The sequence below is a fragment of the Vitis riparia genome, chromosome 12, assembly GCF_004353265.1.
Source record: "Vitis riparia cultivar Riparia Gloire de Montpellier isolate 1030 chromosome 12, EGFV_Vit.rip_1.0, whole genome shotgun sequence".
Classification (NCBI taxonomy): Eukaryota; Viridiplantae; Streptophyta; class Magnoliopsida; order Vitales; family Vitaceae; genus Vitis; species Vitis riparia.
This window is the reverse complement of record NC_048442.1, coordinates 16,976,527-17,003,913: the sequence shown is the minus strand read 5'-3', so window position 1 is coordinate 17,003,913 and position 27,387 is coordinate 16,976,527. Positions and strand designations below refer to the sequence as shown.

Genomic DNA, 27,387 nt, shown 5'->3' with positions numbered 1-27,387 from the left:
TGGTATTAATCCGTGACTCTGCATACCTGGTACCTGGTACTTTGAGATATGCTGAGGAGTTCTACGTACCTGGTACGGTACGATGCGCCCCTCCCAATTGCCACGCATGCTTATTCATTAGCTAAATACTCACTAATGCGCCGCACAGCCCATTTGAAAATCCAGCCCACTAGCATTCTTAGTGGGCTTACCTAAACTCCAGCCCACAATAATTCTTAGTGGGCTCAGCTCTTTTAAGGTCCCTGGCGGCTGGCAATACAAGTTTCTCTATTTTTGAGTTTTGGGTCAAAATAATTTCTTTAAAACAAAAATTCCGCCAAATAATTTCATTTTCAAAATAATTTTCAAACTAGTGTGTTTTATTCACGTAGGTATCCACCTTATAAAATCATAGTTGATGACTACGACTTCAAATTATTTTTTAAAATGGTTAAAATCATAATTAATGACTTAGACTTTAAAATCGTACCCTTAAATTTAAAATCATAGTCATCAATTATATTTTTATATTTAAAAAATTTATTTGAAGTCATTTTAGACAAAAAAATTTATCCATAATTTTACGTTATCAAATTATTTCTAAAAATTATTAAAATCATTAACGAATTCAATATATTAAGTTTTCCTTGATTTAAAATTTTTTTGCTTAATTAAAATTTTAAAAGTATAATTATGTGTAAAACAAAAATAGCAACGCCATTTGGAATGTGTTTTGGACCTTTTGGTATATGAGTTTCTTGTATTTGATTAGTCCATTTTGAGTTTTGTGACATTTTAATATTAATTACTATAAAAATTTTAAAATATTTTTTTATTTTTTTCTATGCGTCTTGGGAAATATGATGATACCTTTCTTCTGCCGTACCAAAAAGCTTTGGATAATTTTATTGATAATGCCTTTGCAATCTCAAAAATTATTAGGGCAAATATTATTTAAAATGGGAAGGAGATGAATTATTATTGTTTGGTCAATGGGAATCATTTGAAAATCCAAAAAATAAGATAGAAAATATTTATAAAATGTATTGAAATCAAGATTAATAGTCAATTAAAAAATAAATCTAAGATGATTCCCACTGGGAAGTTTTTGTCTTTCTATCATGTTTTGTGGTTCGTGCTCCTCTCAACCCATAGGGGGTGTTTGGTACACAAAAGTAGGGAGTGAGAATACGCATCTCATTCCTTTTATTTCTTATTCTTATATTTGGATAAATGTTAAGAAGGTAGAAATAGAATAAAAAATTATTTAGGCAGAAATCAAATCCAACTTATAATTCGGATTTGAATTCATCAAAAGTAGGTGGTATTCTGATTCATTAAACCCATTTGATAATATAAAATAACTTAAATTTACTATTTTACCATCTTATCTCATTCTTCAAACCCGATGTTTATCTTCTTTGTAAAACTAGAGACTCATTCATCATCCACTTCTATGCAACAAGTGATTCTCCCAAACTGAATCAATCAAACCTTTCACAATATTTAGAAAAAAAAAATTCAATTTCTAATTTCTAGGGTTTTAGATGTTCATTTTGAATTCTTTTATTTCCTCTTTTGGAAATAGGAAAAAAAATTGTTAGCTTTGAGAATTTATATATATATATATATATATATATATATATATATATATATATATATATATATATATATATATATAATATATATATATATATATATATATATATTGTAAAATATAATTTTATAACTACTTAAGCATGACAAAATATTCAAATTTTTAATAAAAATAATAATTGAATATTTGTACATTAGGGTTATATGATTTTTTATGGTTAATTTTTTATTTATTGAGTATATATATTTTTTAGTCTTTTTATTTAATAACAAAAAACTCTCAAAATTTATTTATTTTTAAATATAAAAAAATTATTTTAAATTATATGGAAGGATATTATTGTAAATTTATTTCTTTTTCATTTCCATTCCTATTATTATCAAACATCGGAATGAAAACAAATAATCATTTCAATTTTGTATTCCTAAGTTCATCCAAATACTAGAAATGAAATCATCAAATTCATTTCTATCCACTAAAAAATAGGAATGGAAACAAAATATTCATTTCTATTCCCTATTCCAACGTACCAAACAATCCCATAAGGTTTATAACTCTTTTTTTATATATATAACAAAAATTGGATATTTTTCATAATTTTAAAATTATTTTTATAATTTTTAGTTTATGCTTGTTTTTTTTAAAAGTAATTAAAAATAATTTATTAATTTTAACTATACTTTTAACTCTTTAAAAAAAATTAATACGGTATTTTAAAATATAATAATAATAATAATAATAATGTATTATTATTAAAATATCAAATACTACCTAATTAATACTTCATAAAAATATTTAAAAAAAACAATATAAAAAAATAAAAATAAAAACAAACACTTTTACTAGAATAACTACAAACTGCCAAACAGGATTCACCCACAATTTAATTACCATCACATAAATACAATTGGCCAACAACAAAATATCGTTGAAGCAATGTCCTCATCTCATTACCTTCTAGAATTTTCATTTCCAACTCCGATCATACACCAAACTATTTTGTCTTTACAAGAAAATAAAAAATAAAATAAAAAAGGACACATTTGAATGAGAATTTATCTTGTTTAAGTAATCAAACAAGAAAAGATTTGAGTATTTGGGAAGATGACATGTTAATTTTTTAAAAAAAAAAAAAAATCAATTATAGTGTATTTAAACCTTTACAATTTGGAAAATTGAATAAATATAAATTATAAAACAACCACTAATTTTAATCTTTAATTAAATTAGTAATTTATAATTGAGGATATTATAACTTTTTGTGAAAAATATTTGCTTAGGTTATTGATAAAGAATCCCTACTTGATTAATTTGATGCATATCGAAAAAGGGATCAATGAACAATCACAATACCGTTCCATGTACAAAAAGTTTTCATTCTTTTGTACCTCGGTCCTACTACCTAGACTCTCATCAGCTAAATTTCGGCATGTATTTTTTATGATCAAATGACAAGTTCTTGTGTGCAACTATTCGATTTCTGAATATACTAAAATTCTTAATTGGATGATTGAATTTATATTATGTAGATATAAGAATGAATTTGGTAGAGGGGGACCTTCTCTTGGTTAGGAGCTACTTATAAGCTTTTTTATTATGAAGTTTGTATGAAACATTTTTTTTGTTTAAATTTCTTTCTTTTGTAAGCTTTGGTATAAAGTAGATGTTGAATGACATGGGATTTCTCATTATTCTCATATTTGTAGTCATTTATATTTTATGAAGATCGATTTGTGTATAGAGTTTTTCGGATCTATTGAAGGTGATTTAGTTTGGAAATGCTTCCTTTTTATTGAAATGGAATTAATTTTTAGTCATTTAGGTACCTAACAATTTTCACTTTAAATAGAAATTTTAAAAATCACCATTTGAGCTTGCCATTATCTTAAAAGAGGGACATGAGACAACAACCCAAGTTGAAGGAAAGAAGAGATTTGGTCAATTATGAATAGAGGAAGGAGAATTTCCTCCTTACAGAATCATGGAGACTTCGAGCTCGACTTTGCCAATGATGATTGAGGCATATCCATAATAGATCATCTCATGATGTAACGCCTATGGGGAGGCCCCCTCCACGTGTCCCTTTTTCCAATTCGAGACACCTTGGTCAAGCATCACGGGGCATGCGACCAACCATCCGAATCACAACCAGTTCCATCTAACATTAGGCATAAAGAAGCCCTCTTCCTACAGGGTTAGGTGGTATGGAGAGGTTGAACTCCCCAAACAAACATGACCGTCTGGTCAAGACTTCAAGACCCACTGGCATGCGTAATCATTCACGTCTAACACGGAAATGGTTGATGAGATCTCTTCTAGCCCTTAAGTCCATGTTAATTAATTGCTACACATAGCCCCAAACCATCAGCGGGTTGAAAGGACAAATGGCTACACGGTCAAACATCATGGCATGTCTATCGATGGCATTTGCCAGCCACCCATAACTGTGATAATTGTCCCGCCGCCTACAAGACAATCATCATTGTAGAGAAGGTCAAAGTGTTTAATTAACACTACAGTGATATTCTCTTTAGCACTATAAAAACCCTCCAAAAGCACAAACAAGGTACAGAGAGATAGGCCTACTCACTCTCTCTCACTACGATCGCTTGAGCTATCTTTGCCTGACTTAAGCTTCGGAATGGCGTACCCAAACCACCTATCCGAACATCATTTGTGTAAGAAAGGAGTTCACCCAGTCTCACTACTGTTGGGACAAATACTCTGAGAGACACACGAAAGGAGGAAAACTGTCCAACCTCCATTGAGCTGGACGAATCTAACTCCAGTTGGCTTTTAACAAACAATGTCCATTTTGTTTTTTATTATATTTGTTAATTTGGAGTATTTACATGGTAGTATATGTCGATACCCAAAATCATTTTTCGACATGCTGAGGAGTTCTACACGCCTGGTGCAATGCACCCTCATGGCTCCCAATCACATTGTCCCAAATTCCCACGTATGTTGATTCACCTAGCTAAATGCTCACTGATGGGCTACATAGCCCATTTGAAACTCCAGCCCACTACCATTCTTAGTGGGCTTACCTAAACTCCAGCCCACAATAATTCTTAGTGGGCTCAGCTCTTTTAAGGTTCCTGGCGGCTGGCAATACTAAATAGAAATCTATTTTTGGTGCTTCGTGGAAGTAAAAGTACGAATTTCTCTTTTTTTTTTTTTTTTTTTTTTTTGGGTAAAAATGATTTCTTTCAAACAAAAATTTCACCAAGTAATTTCATTTTCAAAATAATTTTTAAACTAATACATCTTATCCATGTAAGTATCTACATCATAAAACCATAGTTGATGGTGTTTGTTTTTTTTACTTTTTATTGAAAGTAATTTATTTTCAAAATTTAGATTGTTTGTTTTTTTATTTTTTTCATAACTTATTATAAACGTTTTATTAAATAGAAAAATCCAAAATATGTAATTTTTTCTAAATAGAAAAAATAATATATTAGTTTTTCTTTACTTTTTAATACTTAATAAAAATAAAATATTACAAAAATAAACAACCTAATATTTAACACTATTAAGTATTAAGGTTCTATTTAAAATTAAGTAAAAAAACAAACATCACCTAAGACTTTAAATTTAAACTAAAACGGTAATTAGTAACTATAATTTTAAGCTTAAATTTATGATCGTTATCATCAATAACGATTTTATATTCAAAAACAGTTTTATGACGGAAAAAAAAAAAAAAATCATAGGCCATGTGAATGTTTAAGTAGCCCAAATGCATTAATTTGAGAATTATTTGGATAAAAGATTTAGTTACTTAAAATGTGTATGTTTGCTTGTTTTTTTCCATTATTTTGGAGGCTACCTCAAATATAATTTTTTTTTTTTTTCAAATAAGATTCCTAAAAAAGGAACTTGAGCCAACAAAAACAACAAAAGTTTATTAAGAATTTGAGCAACTTGTTGTATTTGCTTTTTTCCCCCAAACTCTTTTTAAATTTGTCTTATTTTATTGTTTATGAAAAAAAAATTAAATCAAATTATGGAGAAACATAACTTTCCAATGATTTTTTTTTTTAAATAATAGATTTAAGTTGCATACAATCAATCTTCTCAATGCCTACTCCAATTAGAAGAATCACATGCATGATTTGAGTGATTAGGCTCCAAGTTGTTTGTCATCTTTCCATTTGTAATTTCAAGATTATGGGTTGTGGTTGTACTTTTTTTTGTTTGCATTATTTTGAGGTATTTGTCACATTTTAAAAAATGTGAAACAAAAAATATTCAAAAGAAATAGATGGATTATCTTTGAAGAGCCCTTTGAAAGTGATTAATTTTGAGAGAGTTAAAAACTTTTTCTTATGAAAATGAAACGTTTAACATATTTTTTTTAAAAAAAATTCTCCACTTCAAATATTTTTTAAAGAATTTATGGAAACTAAATATAGCCCAAGAAAAAGGAAAAAAAAATGACCAATAAAAACATTAAACTCACCATACCAAAACAATACCCACATAAGATCATCAAAGATTGAGGCCGTCCAAGCACGAGGGGGACATTAAAATATTTCATCACTATGTGGGATTTGATTTATGATGGACCACAACAAAAGAAAAAAAAAAGGTTGAATATGATAAAAGGGACACATGTGGAGGTGGTACAATTTCCCAATTGCCAAGTAAATTGTGACGTTATGCGGATGGTTGAAAATGGGGGAGTGGCATACAACCATGCTGCCCATATATTATGTAGATATAACTTATAACAATGAATTTGGTAGAGGAGAACCTTGTCATGGTTAGGAGCTAATTATAAATCTTTTTTATTATAAAGTTTGTGTGAAATGTTCTTTCTATATAAATTTCTTTCTTTTATAATTTTTAGTATAAAGTAGAAATTGAATGACACAAGATTTCTCATTATTATTATATTTGAAGTAGTCATTTATATTTTATGAAGATCGTTTTAATGTATAGAGTTTTTCGGATCTGTTGAAGGTGATTTAGTTTGGAAATACCTCATTTTAATTAAAATAGAATTAATTTTTAATCCTTTACGTACCTAACAATTTTCATTTTAAATAAGAAACTTAAAATTCACCATTTAAGCTTATCATTATCTTAAAAGAAGGGCATGTGACAACAAACCTAGTTGAAGGGAAGAAGAAATTGGGTCAATTATGAATAGAGGAAGGATGATTTCCTCGTTACAGAAACCATTTAGATGGTAGTATATGTCATGGTACCCAAAATAATTTTTCGATATGCTGAGGAGTTCTACATACCTGGTACAATGCACCCTCATGGCTCCCAATCACATTGTCCCAAATTCCCACGTATGCTGATTCACCTAGCTAAATACTCACTAATGGGCTACATTGCCCATTTGAAAATTCAGCCCACTACCATTCTTAGTGGGCTTACCTAAACTCCAGCCCACAATAATTCTTAGTGGGCTCAGCTCTTTTAAGGTTCCCGGTGGCTGGCAATACTAAATAGAAATCTATTTTTGGTGCTTGGTGGAAGTAAAAGTACGAATTTCTCTATTTTTTTAGTTTTGGGTAAAAATGATTTCTTTCAAACAAAAATTTCACCAAGCAATTTCATTCTCAATATAATTTTCGAACTAATACATCTTATCCACGTAGGTATCCACATCATAAAACCATAGTTGGTGACTAAAGTGGTATTTGTTTTTTGGCTGAATAGAAAAAATTAAAATATTTGGCATTTTCTATTCAGTTAAAAATAACTTATTGACATCATCCAATATAATTAAAATGAACTTATTATCAATAGATTCAGTTTAGTTATATTGGATGATGTTAACATGTTACTTTTAGCTTAATAGAAAAAGTCAAATATTTTAACTTTTTCTATTCAATCAAAAAACAAACATCACCTTAGACTTTAAATTTAAACTAAAACTATGGTTAGTAACTACAATTTTAAGTTTAAATTTAAAGTTATAATAATCAATTACGATTTTATATTCAAAGAATTTTCAAAATCGTACAAAAAAAATAAATATATAAATAAAAAATAAATTCAAGTGGCCCTGATAATTATTTTGATAAAAAATTTAGTTACTTAAAATGTCGTCTCTTTCCATTTTTTTTTTTTTCCCTTATTTTGAGGCTACCTCAAATATAATTTTTTAAAATTTTTATTTTCAAATAAGATTCCTAAAAAGGGAACTTGAACCTACAAAAACAACAAAAGTTTATTAAGAATTTGAGGAACTTGTTGTATTTGCTTTTTTCCCAAACTCTTTATAAATTTGTCTTATTTGATTGTTTATGAAAAAAAAAATCAAATTATGGAGAAATATAACTTTCCAATGATTTTTTTTTTAAAATAATTTTTTTTTTAATAATAGATTTAAGTTGCATACAATCAATCTTATCAATGTCTACTCCAATTAGAAGAATCACATGCATGATTTGAGTGATTAGGCTCCATGTTGTTTGTCATCTTTCCATTTGTAATTTCGAGATTATGGTTTGTGGTTGTACTTTTGTTTGCTTGATTTTGAGGTTCTTTATCACATTTAAAAAATATGAAACAAAAAATATTCAAAAGAAATAGATGGGAGTATCTTTGAAAAACCCTTTGAAAGTGATTAATTTTAAGAGAGTTAGAAACATTTTCTTATGAAAATGAAACGTTGAACATATTTTTAAAAATTATTTTTGTTCTTCACTTTAAATCTTTTTTAAAGACTTTATGGAAACTAAATATAGCTCAAGAAAAAGGCAAAAAAAAAAAAGACCAATAAAAATATTAAACTCCCCATACTAAAACAATACCCACATAAGATCATCAAAGATTGAGGCCGTCCAAGCACGAGGGGGCATTAAAATATCTCATCACGATGTGGGATTTGATTTATGGTGGACCATAACAAAAGAAAAAAAAAAGGTTGAATATGATAAAAGGGACACATGTGGAGGTGGTACAATTTCCCAATTGCCAAGTAAATTGTGACGTTTATGCGGATGGTTGAAAAGGGGGGAGTGGCATACAACCATGCTGCCCATATATATGATATATACCCTCTTTTGACCAAAGGCATCAAGTGCCATGTGTAGTGTAATGTGATGGTGTCTCTGTTGGTGGGTTGCCCTCCAAGTGCTTGTGTTTTTTAATGATAATCGGTATATGCATATGGATAGTGGCTGTACTTTTGAGTCGGTTGTAGGTTCCTTGTCCGGATAAGATGTGAAAGGGGGTTCCTTCTTTTTGGACTTTGTAATGTTCGGAGTGGATAACATACTGATGGCACTTTAAAAGGGCTTTTGGTCAAATGAAGTGAAGGCATAGCCTTGCATGTTATATACACAAAATATACGTATACAAAGACGGAACCCATCAACCATAAAATCAAAACATTGAAGGGGTAGACATGGGTTGACGAGTGTGACACTTGTAACATACTTACGTGCAGGATTAGGCCTCGTAGAGAGAGTTTTGTCAAACCTTGGATGTCCACATTATGACAACATAGCTTATCTGATTTCTTCTAAGTTAATAATAGTAAGAAGAATTCTAGAGATACAAGTGATGGAAGAAAACTAAGGAAAATGAAAAATGAGACAAATTTTTGACATGACCTGATCGATCACATTCGGTTAAGTATGGCCACAAAACCTTGGTATTCAAGCCTAACTAATTGCATTGACAAGAAGTCGCATATCCCATTCAATTGGCGTTAATCTAAAAACGTGGGCGACCCCATAAAAGTATGCATTCACCACATGATGGAGAGTTTGAAATTTGAAGCAATGGGCATGGTTTATCCTTGACCATATATATATATATTCATGCAATGCAACCAGCTGAAAACTCTCCCTCATCTACAAACAACCATTACAGCCAAAAGACACTGTATATACTTTGTTGCGGGGGAAGTAGTGGGAATGCATCACAGCATCCATAAAAGTCAATAGTTAAAAGAGCCCAAAGGGCTTCCAACTCTCCTCTCTCCACCCCAAACCCATCTCTAAAAGGCCAAAAAGGTTAAAAGTCCATGGTTAAAAGCTCTGCTCAACTCATGATATAGAGGTTAAGGGGTTCCTAGAAATCCCATCAAAGACAAGAGTCAACTACAATCCTCACACTCAAGGCCCAAGTCCTCCAAGCAACAACACGAAAAACCAGTTAAAGACTCAAAAGAAACACAGATTTTTGAGTCTGGGAGTGAGATTGGATTGGATGAAACTTCAATTCTATGCCATCCTTTTTTTTCCTTTTCGGTTTCACCCACGACGAATCCCAGTGAAGTAGTTGAAGTCATGGTGCTGGACCCTTAGCTGTTTTAGCCACGAATCTGCCACGCTTAACAGCGACATCACCCTTTCTTGGTCCCGACCACTCTTGCTCGACACCCACACATTTCCTTGCATCTTGTAAGTGGCTAAACCAAATGGAGGGAGTGAGATGCCTTCCCCTTCCTTCCTCTTCTTCTTTTCAGCACTGTCGATATCATCATCCAGGTCCATATCTGCAAAATGATGTAGACATGGGAAATGAAGACCGATCAAAAAAACTACAGAATACCTTTAAACACAAAAGAGAAAAAAAAAAAAAAAAACTACATGTGAATATGAGGGAGAATATTGAGCAAACTTTAAGTAAAATCAAGCCACAGAATACCTTGAAAAGACGATGAAAGGGTGTGGTATGTGAGGAAACATGTGGACAAGTCCTTTATGGTTCTCCCCATTGGAATGTGATAAATCGGGTACCTGAATAACATCAACATCAACAAATTTATCATCATAATTTCACTAAGCCATTTTTGAGAGAGATAGACAAAGAGACTGAGACAGACCAGGCAACTGCCATCCAGCTAGCTGGTGAAAGATCAACGCTCCTCAATGACATTAAGCCCGGGTATCTTTGAGCTAATCCACTGATCTGAAACCGAAAAGGAAAAAAGAAAAGAAGCAAAATAAAACAAAAGAAGGTGATAAATAGAATCCAAATAACTTTATATCAGAGAGAGACTTGAAAGCTTAGGGTGAAATGCTCATAACAATCCAAAATTTGGAACCTCCTACTTTGAACGGTATCATTTTTTTTCCTCTTCCAACCATGCAAAAATTTAAAACCAACATCAAATCAAAGTCAAGAACAAATGCCATGTAGCATACGACTCTATACGAAAAGAAAAGATGAATCCAATTTAGTTTATACCTTATACAAGAGAGATAGATCTTTATGAGATGCCAATCACGAAAAAGGAATTCAAACGATTCTAACATATCCCTGACCAGTTTCATTGTTTCGAAGTTTGATTGATATTATTATGAGAAAGAGAAAAAGAAAACCTGAGGAAATGCTAATGAAAGTAAACAACAATAAAAAACCTACAAGTGAGATTTTACTCATACAAGCATACCTTGTCCATAAGAGGAACTCTTCCATAAGGAGTTGATCTCTCGAAGTACTGAAAATAAAGGCAGCCCAGTCTATCGCTTCTATGCCACAGGCTCTCCTGCTCTAAGCATCCTTCCTCAGAGGAACAACCGTCCCATCTCCACTGCTTCTCACTCTCACTCTCATCACTGCAGGAATCACTAAAGGAATCCCTGGTCTCACAGTCACCTGACTCGGTTTCTTCCCTGAAAAACAAGATCCGGGTCACTTTCTTCTATACATCTTAAAAATGGATAGCCCAAATGACGCAATCAACCAATCTTACGGAAGTAATGTGCTGATCACCCTATCAATATATAATCAAATGTAATTGGCCTCCAAAATTCAGTAAGCTTCATTATCCATTTGGGTGTTTGAGGAATTCAATTATGTAACTTTACTACTAATCAGATCATAGTGATCACCAAAATCAGTAAACTTCTCGGTAATCTATAAGGGTGTTTGAACAGAAATGAGCAATGAACATGATCACAAAACAAATGCAACGTTTGGAATTAGAGAAGAGTGTTGAGTCCAAATAAAAGTCAGTAGATGATGATGGTACCTGAAACTGTTTCTGGCCGAGTTGCTAGTGAAAATCTGAATTGCGGAGAGGTAGGGCACATAGTACTGAACCAGGGTTTCATTGTTGTTCAACAAGATAGGAACTCCAGCACCATAGGCACTCCATTCATCGAAGCAATTCCAGAGATCGCCCAAGGTGAAATACTCAACTTTTTCTCTCTCCCATGGATGCCATAGAACGTTGAGGTCCCTGATTTCAGTCTGCAGCACAATAGCAAAGGGCAACACCCATAAAATGGTAAGAAAACACCCAAAAGGATTTGTTGATGATGGGGGAAATTGAAATGAAGATAGAACAGACCTTGTGTAGGAATTGGGATTGTACCACAGGTGTTATGCATTCAAGGAAGCACTCGAGGTTTGATTGCATTGACCCTTTGTCCAAAATCATGATTTCACGGCGAAAAAGAGAGAGAGAGAGAGAGAGAGAGAGAGAGGGGTTTTCTTGGGTCTCTCTCCCAACCTTGAAAACAGAGGAAGCCCAAAGAACAGAGGAAAAGCCGAGGGGGAAGAGAGAGAGAGAGAGGGAGAGAGAGAGAGAGAGAGAGAGAGAGAGAGAGAGAGAGAGGAAGGGAGAAATTGTAGGAAGATTTTTTTTTTCTCTCTTTTAGAGAGAAAGTGGAGAGAAAAGAAATGAAATCGGTCTACAGGACTTCTATTTTTTGACGTTTGGACAGCTAATTGCTAATTTTCTTAGAATTCTCGTTAGAAATGCTGACAAAAATACCCATTTCCGGCACCGATAAGTTCGGATTCCGGCGAAATTACCGCCCACACTGTAATAAGAAAGTGATAGTTGCCTCTGTTTTCGCCTTTGATCCCCTCTGTTTTTTCTCTAATCTTAAAGAAAACTCAAGCGTCCTCTGCTTTGATCACCACTCAAGAAACCAAGCACCTACACAAGCAAGTCACAACGATTCAGGATTCAAAGCTTCCAAGAAAATCAAGCAAACCCACAAACCAAAACCCAAGAAATTCAAAGAAAACCCCGCAATTCACGCGATATATGGACGAAAACCCCCCAGAATTCAAAGAGAAATTTGGGTTTTTTATTTTTCATATTTCCCCTCCTTTTCAACAGAAACCCATGGTTTCCGGGAAAAAGATTGTTAGCTCCCTGTAGAGTTTGCGTTTAAAACAAGAAGATTTTCTAACGGAAAATGTAAAGGAATCAACTTTCCGGAAAAGAAAAGCAAAAACAAACAGTGGTGTGAAAGCAGAGCTAGAACATAACAGAGAGTTCAGAGCAATCCAATCATGAAAGAATGTTGGATAAACCTTTTGGACTCTGCGAAAGTCTGATTGTTCTGAGGGAAAACGAGAGAAAATTTCCGATACCCAACAATTATTAACGCATCAGAATACCAGATTTTATCATTTATGACACTCATCTGTCTCCCCACCCCCACAAACATCCGTATTTATAATTTTCTCCCTCACACTTTCCTCTAAATTATTTTCTGCTCAGGGCCGACTCTGTGACTCAGTCCATAGATTCCTCCTGAAGTAGTTGTTCTGGTTTTCATCGTTCCATTCAAACCAAATTAAAAAAAAAATTAAATTAAATTAAATAATAACGTATAGAGAAAAAAAAAAGGTTAATTAAATATAATCGATCCAATTTTTGTTCATTTACATAACCCGTTTAATAAATACATTTGAGTTCATATTTTTAACCCGATTATTATTAATAGTAGTATATTTGAATTGATCTATTTAATTGAGTCTTTGAATTTTTGACGAAAAATATTATATATATGTCAAATCATAAAAATAAAAATAATAATTTCATTTATATACTAAAAAATTGGTGTGTTGCGTGGGGAGAGAGTATGAGAGTAAAGAAAAGGAAAGGTTGGATTGTGGCAAACCGCGTGAATAAAATTGTAAGACACCTAATACTATAACGGAATAAAAGAGACAAAAAAGGGCAAAAAAAAATTGAGAAAATGAATTAATGAAAATAAAATAAAGCAGAAAGTGGTTCAGTAAACAATAAAATTATGATTTAGGATTTAGTGTTGTGAAAGATTTTTCAGATTCTGACAGGATAACAGAGGGGATGAGGTTAAAAAACCAACCAACATGTGAAATATCTGCTACGCCAGGGCACAACATTAGAATATTAAAAAATAAAATAAAAATAAAAAGTTAAATTATTTGAAATTATGTGGTGGGTGGGGGCCCTATCCTGACCATTTGTTTGGTTTTTTCTGGGTTTTTATTTTTATTTTTTATACATATACATAAAAGATAATAACAACAGAAAATAAAATATTTTCAGATAATATATTTTACTTATTTTTAGTTGTTTTATAAAAATTGTATTAAAAAAAATAATTATACAAATATGTAGAACGGTTTATTTTCTTATATATATATATAAGAAAAGAAAAAAAAATAGTTGAGGAAAATGAGGTCTAATTTGATAACTATTTTCAAAAATAATTTTGAAAAACAGTTTTTGAAAACTTTACATGATGTTTTATAAAATAAAAGTCTATTTGAAAAAGTAAAATACTTTTAATATATTTTAAAATAATTTTTTTGTCTAGTATTTTATTTTAAATAATTCTACATATTTGTATAATTATTTTTAAAAAATAACATAAAACAATTAAAAAATATTATTTAAAAATATAGTATTTTATGTTCTTAAGAATAGAAAACATAAAATAGGTTTTGGGTTTTATACATTTTTTCCTAAATTTTTGCTCTAAAGAATAGAAATTTGTTATGAAAACAGTTTTCAATAAGTACCGAAGGTTTATTTGAAAAGTACTTTTAAAAGCATTCTAAAAAATAATTTTTTAGAATATATGTGTTTTTTATATTTTATAAAATTAAAATTTATTTAAAAATCTGAAACATTCTTAATACGTTTTCAATGTTTTTAAAGATATTTTAAAAATAACTTTTAGATTTAATGTTTTATGTTTAATCATTGCATGTATTTTTATAATTTCTTTTTAAAACAGTTTTTTTAAAACAAATAAAAAAAATTAAAAGATATTATCTAAAATTACCTTTATTTTCTATTTTTAGAAACATACAACTATTTTTTATTTTTTTGATTGTTAAACATAATTTTTTATTTTTTTAGAAAACCAAAAAATATTTTTAAAAATAATTGTCAAAGGCGCATAGGGCTTCTTGCCCTTGAACTAATTTTTATATTATTTATGCCTTCAATTATTAAATATAATTTTTTTTAAAAATATTACAAAAAAAATGTTCTCCGCACAATAATTAAAAAGAAATGTAAAATATTAAGAGGATATGTCATATTAGAAATTTAAAAAATAAAAAATTTAATGAGGTGATCCACTAAGGAGACTATAAATCAATTTAATAATTTAATTGAAATCATTAAATATATTAATTATATCTAATATCATCTTGATTTTATTTTATTTTTTTATTACATTGTCCCATATTATTATTTTTTTCTTTTTTTCTTGGGATTATAGCCCCTCGAATTTGTACCACAAGATCAATATTAATCCTGCCACAAATTTGATAAAAAATTTATGTGATGAATAATAAAGAAAGAGACCTACAAAAATGTAGTGATGAACTCAATGGTCGCATTCACGTGCACTAAATATGAAGGGGGGATTGTTTTAGTCTATGATTTGATTTCACATCACATGGCCTCTACCAAACAAATCCAAAAGCAACCTCAATGGGTCCATTTCTACTAAATTTTTGTCCCCAACTAATTTGACCCTTATCCTAATCCTTGTACCAAAAATCCTTCCAAATTAAAATAAATAAAATTGAATTCACACCTATTGAATTCTCATCTCGTTAATGGAATATAAGTGGTTAAATTTAAATTGTTAGATGAAAATATAAATAAATGGGATTCAGGTTTATACAGGTCATCATCTGATTAATATTGTCTTTTCCTCTCATTCGATCATTAATTTAGTCTATATCTTCAAATTTTTCCAAATTTATAACAGAAAAAGACATTGAATTAATACGTGTTGAATTCTAATATCGATCATTGAATATATGCGATAAAATCTAAATTGTTGGATGAAGATGTAAATAAATGTGGTTTGAGTTTATGCTGTCTTCTTCATATCTACAAAAAAAATATTGTTTCTCAATCATATGATGGGAAACTAATTTATAATTGTGCAAAAAAGTATTTCAAACAATTCATAAAAATATACACAAAGGAGACTCGAGTTTATATTTCACACCATATGAATTGATGATATATTTTCGATTACCGGTGATACAACTAAAACAATATAAATATAAAACTAACCGTCACTTTCCATCATTAAATGACATGTCTATTTGCCCACTCACCAGCCTTTGAGGCTTCTGAAATTTTGGTATCTCGATCATTGAATGTACACGATAAAATCTAAATTGTTAAATGAAGATGTAAATAAATATGGCTCGGATTTATGTTGTCTTCTTCATATCTACTAAAAAAATATTGTTTCTCAATCATATAATAGGAAACTAATTTATGATTGTGAAAAAAAGTATTCCAAATCATTCATAAAAATATACATAAATGGAATTCGAGTTTATATTTCACAACATCTTATTGATGATATATTTTCGTTTATAGGTGGTACAACTAAAATTAATATAAATTTAATAAAATTAATATAAATTTAAAACAAACCGTCACCCTTCATCGTTAAATGATATGTCTATATGCCCACTCAACAGTCAACAGCCAAGGGCTTATGCAATTTTGACTCACAAATCTTCTCCTTTTTTTCACCGCCCCCCACTTCAAGATTTTCCTTCCATTTGGAGAAATAATAAATTAATTTTTATTAACTAAAAGCAGACCTCTCTCTTTGCTGAAACATCACTTCATTTAATTCATTGACTTTTCCAAATGAAATGTTACAGTCAAAAGATCCTGCAATTTTAAGTAATAATAACCATGACATAGATTAGGAAGTTCCTTTTTTAAGACATGATAAGAATTTTTGTAAATTTAAAAAATTAATATTAAAATTTTTAAAAAATGTTAGTTATTATTTTTTTTAAAATTATGACTCTGATTTTAAAATTTTGAAGTAGATTTAAAGGGAAGAAAAAGCATGTTTAAAAAAAAAATCAATTTTGTAAAATTTAAATTTAATATATTCAACTCAAAATTATTAGGATTTTATATATTTTTGGATCAAATATGGTACTGAGATTTTATATTTTTTTCCTTTTTCTTTTTTTATTATGAAACGAAACTACAAAGCATAATAGGTATAAAGTCAATTGAAAAGTGAGTCACAAATAATCAATTCTAAATTATAAATACATTTCTTAACTAAATAATTTGTTATTTTATTTGCTTTCTTATAAATATGACGATAATCATAAATATGTATATTCTAAGATAATTTTCAAATATCCTCCATTAATAACACAATAAAACTATTTTTAGAACAATCTATTATTATTTTCCAGTCATTTAAAAACCTAAGTATTACCTATATGCCTACTTGAAGCATTACCTAGATTCTATGTTTTAATGATATATTAATTTGAACCTGAATTATCCTTTCATATGAAAGTGTATAAAATTTAAGTAAACGATAAAAAAAAATTCTAATAATATACTAAAACACACTTTACCCTTTTTAGAAAAGGAATGCATATTATTAATAAGGACAAATATATTATCAAACATCTATACTTTGTTTTAAAATTTAGAAAAGTTGTAAAGAAAAAAAAACCGAAAAATGGAAGAAAAAAAGAGTAGATTTTCTCCATCAATGAGATTTTTTTTTCTTAACATGCTCTCCATTTTAACAAACTTTTCCAAGTTATATCTCAACTTATTCATGTAAAATTTATTTTCCTCTCATTCGATCATTAATTTAGTCTATATCTCCAAATTTTTCCAAATTTATAACAGAAAAAGACATTGAATTGATACGTGTTGAATTCTAATCTCAATCATTGAATATATGTGATAAAATCTAAATTGTTGGATGAAGATGTAAATAAATGTGGTTCGAGTTTATGCTGTCTTCTTTATATCTACAAAAAAAAAATCTCATCTCTCAATCATATGATGGGAAACTAATTTATAATTGTGCAAAAAAGTATTCCAAACAATTCATAAAAATATATATAAAGAAAACTCGAGTTTATATTTCACACCATCTTATTAATGATATATTTTCGTTTATAGTTGATGCAGCTAAAATTAATATAAATTTAAAACAAATCGTCACTCTTCATCATTAAATGACATGTCTATATGCCCACTCACCCGCCATCGAGGCTTATGAAATTTTGACTCACAAGTCACAAATCTTCTCCTTTTTTTCACCGCCCCCACTTCAAGATTTTCCTTCCATTCGGAGAAATAATTAATTATTTTTTATTAACTAAAGGCAGACCTCTCTCTTTACTGAAACATCACTTCATTTAATTCATTGACTTTTCCAAATGAAATGTTACAGTCAAAAGATCCTGCAATTTTAGGTAATAATAACAAGAAAAAAAAAAATCATATGCTTCAAATAACCATGACATAGATTAGGAAGTTCCATTTTTAAGAAATGGTAAGTATTTTTGTAAATTTAAAAAATTAATATTAAAATTAAAAAAAAAATGTTAGTTATTACTTTTTAAAAATTATGACTCTGATTTTAAAAAATTGTAGTTTTAAAGGAAGAAAAAGCATGTTTAAAAAAAAATCAATTTTGTAAAATTTAAATTTACTATATTCAACTTAAAATTATTAGGATTTTATATATTTTTGGATCAAATATGGTACCGAGATTTTATATTTTTTTCTTTTTTCTTTTTTATTATGAAACGAAACTACAAAATAGAATAGCTACAAAGTCTATTGAAAGATGAGTCACAAATGATTCATTCTAAATTATAAATATCTTTCTTAGTTAAATAATTTGTTATTTTATTTGTTTTCCTATAAATATGACGACAATCATAAATATGTATATTCTAAGATAATTTTTAAATATCCTCCGTTAATAACACAATAAAACTATTTTTAGAACAATCTATTATTATTTTTGAGTCATTTAAGAACCTAATTATTACCTATATGTCTACTTGAAGCCTTACCGAGATTCTATGTTTTAATGATATATTAATTTGAACCCGAATTACCCTTTCATATGAAAGTGTATAAAATTTAAATAAATCTCGAAAGAAAAAAAAAACTTCTAATAACATACTAAAACACGCTTTACCCTTTTTAGAAAAGGGAATGCATATTAATAAGGACATATATATTATCAAACATCTATACTTTGTTTTAAATTTGAAAAAGTTGTAAAGAAAAAAATGAAAAAAAAACCGGAAAATGAAAGAAAAAGAGAGTAGATTTTCTCCATAAATGAGATTTTTTTTTTTTTTTCTTAACATGCTTTCCATTTTAACAAACTTTTCCAAGTTATGTCTCCACTTATTCATGTAAAATTTCTTGCAAATTTTCTATGGAAAACTTATCCTCATGATATATATAGTAAGGTGGGGCTCCAGATATGGAAAAATAAGATAAAATCATTGCTTTGTTGACCATGGATAATCAACTTTCCCTAGCAGTCTATAGAAGTCAAAAGATCTCTATAAACCCATCAAATCATGGATGAAATTTAAAATATGCTAAAATAGGGGAGTTTTTATCCATTGTAGGCTTGAAGATTCAGTTTGGAGTCAATCAGAGTTTGAGTAAGACAAATAAAATTAATTTGTCTGCCAATATTTTTGGTCTTGGAATTAAAAATAATAAATCTGCCCATTTTAAAATTGTGCCTTTTTTGAAGGCATGGTCTTTATTTTTTTTATTTCTAAAAGTTATTTAAATAATTTTTAAAAACGTATGATCTTTAGATATATTTTTTATTTAAAATAAAAATTATTATATAAAATATAACAACTCTTAAATTAAAATTTTAGGACCCGTTTGGTAACTGGTTTCAAAAATAGTTTTTGAAAACTGTTCTCAATATTTTGTAAATAAATGTCTATTTGAGAATCTAAAATTTGTTAACCTATTTTTAATATCTTTACATATAATTTATATATTTAATATTTTAGTTTTAATCATTGTACATGTCAATATAATTATTTTTTAAAAATCTTTAAAAAAAAATGAAAACAATTGAGAATAACTAAAAGATGTTTCCTAAAAAAAAATATTTATTTTCTATTCTTCAAAACAAAAAACAAAAAATAAGTTTTCCTATTTTTTATTTTATTTTGGATAATAGAAAATTATTTTTGAAAATAATTACTAAACATGTCTTTAAGTTTCAACGGTGTTGTTTTCAAGTATATGAAGTATTTATCTATTTTTTTATATAAAAATTCCTATATTTTGTATTTAATTATTTTATTTTCCTTTTTTTAAAAAAAAAGATCCTTAATTTTTGTTGTCAAGCCTAATATTGAATATAAATTATTATTATTATTTTTTAAATGGGAACATATCCCATCAAACATAATCCTAGAAAATGAAAAGAAGATATAATAATAAAACAAATAGTATGAATGCATGAAAAGTCAAATAGGACACATGTGAGGCCCATAATTTAATTTAAAGGGGACATTGAAAAAATGGACATGATGAAAAAGAAGAGTGAGGTAGTGGCAAGTCTCTGTTTAAGTATTAAAAGTGCTTATGTAGTAAGCAGCTGTTGGGGATGGATGGATCTAAGAAAAGCCCAATTAATGCTTTTATTTATTTTCCTCAAATTTTGAAGTATATTTGCAGCTGTTTTTAGTTGGACGGCCAACCCCCCATCAATCAAGATGTTGCCCACTAATCAATTCATAATACTCTAGAATTTTCAATTCTATTATGAAGATTATTTTGGAGTAGTTTAATTGTCTTGGTAGGTATCCACAAATGCTTCACATTCCACTTGACCTAATCATATCCATAACACATTGTTGGCCTCCAAGATTATCTCCATTTTTTCTTAATTTTTATTTGGTATGATATTTATTGGGTTTTGTTAGTTCTCATTTGGGTATATATATATATATAAAATAAAAATTATTTTTAAAATTATTAAATTTTTTAAGATAAATTTCAATGAATTATTATATCATTTTCTATTTTTAAAAATAAAAAATAAAAAATGTGAGGAAGGAGTACTTATTTCAATTTAATTTACAAAGATTATAAGGGAAAAAATGTATTCATTATTTTTATTCAATCATAATTTTCTTTAATTTTAATTCAAAGTGCAATTTGGGGGCTCAACCTAACCCAACCCAAATTCAACCTCATTTTTGGATTAGCCCCTTTGGCAATTTGGGTTGGACTTAGGAAAAAAAAAAATGCTAATTAGGAATAAATATTTAATAATTTTAATTAGATAATTTTATATCATAAATAATTAAATTTTATATTATATTATTTAAATAATAATATTTAAACTTTAATTAAATTTAAGAATTTAATTAAAATTCAAATGTTTTATCTTATATAAAAATAGATATATATTAACTTATTATCCATTAAAATTAAATAATTTATCTTATACCAAATTATTACATTAATTTAACTTCTTGATGCAAATAGGGCCTCACATGTGCATAGTAAAATATAAATTTTCATGATAAACCTTCTTTTAGTTTGCTATTATATTTTATTTTTATTTTTCTTTTTTCTTGATGCAATCCGATGGATCCAACTTGACCTAATATAACCCAACTCGAGTTTTGACATGTCTAAGTAATCCAATCGATCTAACTTGACCTAATTTAACCCAACTCGAGTTTTGACATGTCTAAGCAATCTTATCAATCCAACTAGATCTAATTAGTCCAGAGTTTTGATATGTTTAAACAATCCAATCGATTCAATTTAATCTAGTTTGACTGGACTTGAGTTTTAACATCTCTTACATATCCAATTTGTCAAACCCTACCAACCAAAATTAAATTCATACATTTTTCTCCCTACTGGCGGATTGATCAAACTTTAAAGTGCTTAAAAGTATGAATGAGTAGTTGAGATAAGGAGGCAGAGGGGGCCTTTTTTTGACCTTTTTGAGAACTCCACGTTTGCCTCCGTTTTTCTATTATTATTTTACAGTTCATTTTCTTTTCAAAGGGGACTAAGCATTCGAGGCTTATCTCACACTTCCCTTGAGGGGATATACTTCCAATACAGCTTTCTACGGGTATATTCCAAGCATCACTCCCTTCTTCTACATTTCTCAATTCACTCCTTGACTCATTGGCAAATATCTCCTCCCCTCATAGATGGGCTGAGACCATGTCCATGCCAGGAACGTTCGCCTTTGGAGAGATTAAGGTGAAGCCTGGCCATGATGGCGCATATCATGTAGAAAGTCTTTTGACCAATTCGTATGTGTGACTCTTCGTTACTCATTAATTCTACATGGATACATAGTAGTTCTAACTTTAGGGTCAAGCAAACTTTTATTTCACCGAAATTTCCGGGAGATAATGAGAAAATGGCAACACTATGTTGCTAAGTTGATGGTCACTTAGCCACCCGCCAAAAGTTTCTTGACCCCACCCGTTCTCAGGCTTGTTGCTATAATTTTTTAGGTTTGTCAATCGTAGAAAATTTAAAAATACTTTTAATAAAAATTGAAAAAATGTCTTATAAGTGATTTTCTCAAAAACATTTTTTTAAAAGATATTTTTAACGAAAATACTTTAAATAGAAGTACTATTAACCACACTTTAATTTATATGTCACCCATCGGGAAGCAAAGTCACATTGTACTTAAGAAGGACAAATGTCGCTTCCCTCGATATTCTGGATGCCCAAAAAGGCAAATACCCCACTTGAAATTTAATTCTAGGAAAAAAAAATATAAGAGAAATGATTTGATTCATTTAAGGTAAGATTTTGAATACAAATTGACTACTGTCATTAGACTATACAAAGTTTTGATATTGTCTTGTCCCTTAAAATAAACTTCATTTCATGCCGTCTCTAAGCTTCTTTTCTAATTCGAACATTGTCACCCCTTCACCTTACTTTTAAAGGAAAAGTAAAGAAGAAAAAAAGGAGTGATATTGATTTTATACATGTGGGTAAGAAGTAATTAGATAAAGGGCGGTTGTGCTATGTAGACAATGACTGAATGATATTATCCATGTCGGTGATATTGAATTTGTAATTAGATAGACGTATGGGTAACAAGTAATTAGATAAAGGGTTGTGTTACCTAGTCAATGAAGGAATAGGGTTATCCTTATCCATGTCGGAACCAAAAGGCCAAGAAGGTCCATCCCAAGCCCATAATGCTGGAATTTTGTGTGTGGGCTTGTATGATTTGTTCAAACAATGTGGGCCATAATGGGTTGAACACTAGTGGGTTAACAAATGAGAGTACTATTGAGCCCAAGAAGTTCCATGGGGAGTGGGATTACTTCAATAGAGATTGCTTGATGATCATGAAATATCATATGGAAGAATCTATCAGAGATAGCATTCCACAAGTGGACACAACTAAGGAATTTCTGGATATTGTTAGAAAGAAATAGACTAAGGTGGTGTTTATTTTTTTACTTAATTTTAAATAGAATCTTAATGCTTAATAACATTAAATATTAAGTTGTTTGTTTATGTAGTATTTTATTTCTATTAAGTGTTAAAAGTAAAAAAAACCAATATGTTATTTTTTCTATTTAGAAAAAACTAAATATTTTGGTTTTTTTCTGTTCAATAAAAAGTTTATAATAAGTCATAAAAAAATAAAAAAACAAACAACTTAAATTATGAAAATAAATTATTTTCAGTAAAAAGTAAAAAAAAATGAACGCCCTCTTGGTTAAGGTAGCAAAAAATGAGAAACATCACTATTTGAATATCCTCATCATTCTATTTAAGTGGTGTAAGAGATCATATTATGAAGCTTTCCTCTTGGCTAATAATATAGATCTTGGTGAGGATGATTTAGGCTATGTTTGGTACTGGAAAGGTACCAAGCAACGAAAAAATTGTTAAGGAAAATTGTTTTTTTATAATTGGTTTTACTATAAAAAATTAAAAAGAAAATCAAAATATAATTAAAATTAGTTAAAAAAATTACATATTTTAAAATTATTTAATTTTTATATAATGGAGAAAAGTAAATGAAATTAGCCTGAAAAAAACATGTAAAGATAATTTATTGACTTCAAATTTTTTTTTTCTCTCTATTTTCTTTTTATCACATTTTCGAATTTTTCATGAACCAAACAAAAACCTTAGAATGACATAGTTTTCTTTTTCATAAATGGAATGATTGTTTTATATAATGACTCCACTGAGATTGGAAATTGCACTTTATATGGCGATTTATATAATCTTGATTTACAATGTTCGATTTGTTGATTCTCACTTTGTTAATTTTTTTTTTTTTGTTGGTAATAAACATGCTAGATATAATTATTGATTAGAGTCAAAATATGGGCTCTAATAGCACATATATGAGTTGTGTAATACATAGGGCCAAGTCATTCAACTTAGCTTAAATTGATGTTAAAATCCTAGTATTGTTGTTAACATCTATTTTGAGTTTAATTTCGAAGGGAAAAAAAATAGAGAAAATAATGCAAAGGAAACCCGCCTTTTAACGAAGGAAGAAAATGAAGGGTTATTAAAATAATTGCTAAGGGATTGATTAAAAGAAATACTCTAAGATGTAGTGAGTATTTATGTATGGTTGGACACAAGTGGATTAACATGTGCATGAGGCCCATGGACTCACAGTTCCTCTATGAAACCTTAGCTAATCCATTGGGTCAAGGGCATTGTGATGCCATGTTTGAAATCTTAGGGCCATGTGGGATCGGGTTTTGATAATACTTTTATATTATTCAAAATAAAAAATATAGAAAATATATTTGGCGAACCAAAAATTATTTTCTTATTTTTTTTGTTTTTAAGAATATAAAATATGATATTTTTAGATAATAATTTTTAATTATATTTTTATTATTTTCACTTGTTTTTCTAGAATTATTTTAAAAAATAATTATAAAAACATTTAAAATAATTAAAAATAAAATATTATATATAAATTTTTATAAATATATTTAAAAATATTTAAAATATTTTAAGTTTTCAAACGGATTTTTATTTTATAAAAATCAAATAAAAAATCACTTGTTAAAAACTGTTTTCAAAAATTATTTTTTATAATTATTTAAAAAAACAATTATCATAGAAAATGGGGACGATTTTTTTATTTATTAATTTCTTTTTTAAAAAAAAAATAAAATTTTATGTTTATAAAAATCAAAACTCTTTAATTAATTCCATTGCAAATACATTTGAACTAATTGACAATATTGATTAATCCAAGAACAAGATGTTTATAAAATTTATAAACATCATATGCATTAGAGATTACTGATAGATAAGATCAATTCAGATATCTCACCTCATAATTCACAAACTGAACCTCATTTGTAATCTCAAATTTCACAAAAATTAAAATTTATTTCACTCCTAAAAGAGGAACCAAAAAAGGGGTTCCCTCCACCTTCATCTACCTCTGAGCAGAGCCTTCTCGGCTGTGTCCATCTCCTCCAATATTCTGGCCTTGCGCTTCGCCGGAATGGGAGCCGTCGGACCGAAGCTGATGTAATGGCCGGAGACGGCGTTGAGGGCGGAGTACATGTCCCGGAAAGACGGTCGGCCCAGTAGAGCCTTCTCTCTCCTGTACTTCGCCACCCATGAATTGGAGGCGTCTCTTAGGTCGGCCACCGCAGTCGCCACATCGGGGTCGGTCTTGTCCATGTTGATGGTGGTTCTCACTTTGTTAATCACGTCCGCCGTCTCTTTTACATACTCCTCGTCGTTGGCGGCGACTGCTTGGGGTGCAACTGGGAGGAGCAGTGCATGGGAGAGGACTCCGGCGGTGACGGCGATGAGTTCTCTGCGGCGGGGTTGTGGGGTTGGTGGTGGTGCAGCATTGGTGGTGGTGGTGGGGAGTTTGGATTTGATCAGAAAGAGGGGTTTGGGTTTGGTAGTGGGGGTGATGAGTGTGGGAGAAGCCATGGATTTTGGAGATATGAGACCTGAAGAGGAGAGTTTGTATTTTTCCTTTCTAGTAAGGAAGAAGGAGGGTTGGTTGATTGCCACGTGGGCTTATCACCTTATCCTATTTGAGGTTTTTTTTATGGGGAAGACCCAATGAGATGAGATGCTTGCTAGATATATGCGTGTGCAAGTGTCCCTCACATCACCACATCATGGGAATTTATTGGGTTTGTTTTTAATTTGGAATTGAAAAATTGATGGAGGAGGAATTTTTTTACTAAAAATATATCAAATTTGGGAGAATTTAAATTAAACCTTCCATATAAATTATGATAATAAATAATAATAGAGTGAATTTTTTTAGGTACCCAGTCATTGCTTATCGCTCAATGAGATGACGTGGGATAAATATTTGTAGGTTGGAGAATTCTTTTAAAACCTATGATAGGTTTTACCCAATTATATATAATATTAAATAAAAATTTATTTTAATTAATTTTTTCTCATTTTTAATTTTATATATATATATATATATATATATATATATATATATATATATATATATATATATATATATATATATATATATATATATATATATATATATATATATATTATTTTTCATAAAAATAAATTATAAATATGTAAAATATTTATTTAGTTATAAATTGTGTTTTAAAAGTAAAAATTTTGAAAAAAAAAAATAAATAAATAAACAAGCAGGGAAGATGGATATAAGAATTTTCTATACCCATCTATCTCACCCTACCCCATTTAATTTTTATTTTTTTTTATGGGGATGATAATTGATTTTAATATATGAGACGAGGTTGGAATGGGGTGACCCATCTTGAACTTGTCTCATTGTCTTTCCTAATAACACAGAGTTATAAGAATTAAAGGTGGCATAAAAATGGCAAAAATGATGGAAACCAAAAATATGTTGCAATATCTTAAGTTAATAGAAAAGTTATAAGAAATCAAAGAAATTTAATTGCAAGTGTGAAGAGTCTTTTACTAGCTTTATCATATAGTATAGTTTGTTTTTCCTTCTTCTAGTTGTTTTTTAGAAAAATACTATTGTATTATGAATTTATATAAAATTAATATGGGTTATACAACTAATCAATTTAGATTATTGTAACTTAAAAGGAGACAAGCCGAGAGTGGAGTGTTGAACCTGTTTTTGAAGTTGTCAAATCTTATTGGGTCTGGAATCTTTTTAAAGAAAAAGGAAATTTTCATGTCTTAATCAAATTGTTTGTTCTTAATCTATCATTATTATAATTTCTTTTAAGATGTAAAAAACTAACTCTAATTGTGATATCCTATATTGGATAAGGAAAAAATTTTTTAACACTATATAAATATGATTACTTTTTAATCATATAGATGCGTTTTAAAACCGTGAGAACCCATTTAGGTTTGAAATGGATAATATTTACTTAGTTAAGTGCTAGTCATTATAAGTAATGTCAAAACTGATCCTGACCCTGGTGTGAAAGCTTGTTTGAATTTATTTGACTCCGTGAAGAATATTTGTTTATTTGACACCGTAATCCCGTGGGAAACAATGGGAACATTGTGTTTATATGAGAAGATGTTTCTAATGTCTCGTATCGGATAAAAGAGAAAATTTATGATGCTATATAAACGTGAAAAAGAAAGTTGTGATATATTTGAGAAGATTTTGTTGGGGATTGGGAGATGAAGAAGAGAGATTTCCTAGTGGGAGTAGATGCTGATCCTTGCTCATAGGGCCCTGAACTTGGGTTTCCATGGACAGAGTTGGGAACGTTGGGCAATATGGGGCACTGGAAAAAGAATTTGGAGTGAGTTGGGCCAGAAA

At 29.3% G+C, this 27,387-nt stretch overlaps 2 protein-coding genes across 3 annotated transcripts; both read right to left on the bottom strand.

The window, feature by feature from the left end:
- Positions 1–9,324: 9,324 nt before the first annotated feature.
- Positions 9,325–12,973, bottom strand: LOC117926941. Of its 2 annotated transcripts, XM_034846276.1 has the most exons (7): positions 12,833–12,973; positions 11,856–12,449; positions 11,535–11,755; positions 10,953–11,175; positions 10,383–10,468; positions 10,205–10,296; positions 9,325–10,052 (listed from the first exon to the last, which is right to left on the bottom strand). In XM_034846276.1, the coding sequence occupies exons 2-7, from the start codon at positions 11,943–11,945 to the stop codon at positions 9,808–9,810; spliced, it is 957 nt and encodes a 318-aa protein (XP_034702167.1). In that variant the 5' UTR covers positions 11,946–12,449; positions 12,833–12,973; the 3' UTR covers positions 9,325–9,807. The 2 variants fall into 2 exon arrangements, with proteins under 2 accessions (XP_034702167.1, XP_034702168.1); XM_034846277.1 differs by lacking the exon at positions 12,833–12,973 and having other exon boundaries at positions 11,856–12,803.
- Positions 12,974–24,848: 11,875 nt separating this feature from the next.
- LOC117926946 (photosystem II repair protein PSB27-H1, chloroplastic) lies at positions 24,849–25,627 on the bottom strand. The gene has a single exon (XM_034846281.1). The coding sequence runs from the start codon at positions 25,554–25,556 to the stop codon at positions 25,041–25,043; it is 516 nt and encodes a 171-aa protein (XP_034702172.1). The 5' UTR covers positions 25,557–25,627; the 3' UTR covers positions 24,849–25,040.
- Between the last annotated feature and the right edge of the window lie 1,760 nt (positions 25,628–27,387).

What these genes read in the sequence shown, in the direction of transcription:
- LOC117926941 (XM_034846276.1), bottom strand. Translation starts at nt 11,945, where the DNA reads ATGATTTTGGACAAAGGGTCAATGCAATCAAACCTCGAGTGCTTCCTT. An exon ending in GAGTTCCTCTTATGGACAAG is followed by an intron (nt 10,469 to 10,952) that starts GTATGCTTGTAT and finishes TTTCGGTTTCAG; the next exon opens with ATCAGTGGATTAGCTCAAAG. An exon ending in CCTTTCATCGTCTTTTCAAG is followed by an intron (nt 10,053 to 10,204) that starts GTATTCTGTGGC and finishes ATCATTTTGCAG; the next exon opens with ATATGGACCTGGATGATGAT.
- LOC117926946 (XM_034846281.1), bottom strand. Translation starts at nt 25,556, where the DNA reads ATGGCTTCTCCCACACTCATCACCCCCACTACCAAACCCAAACCCCTC.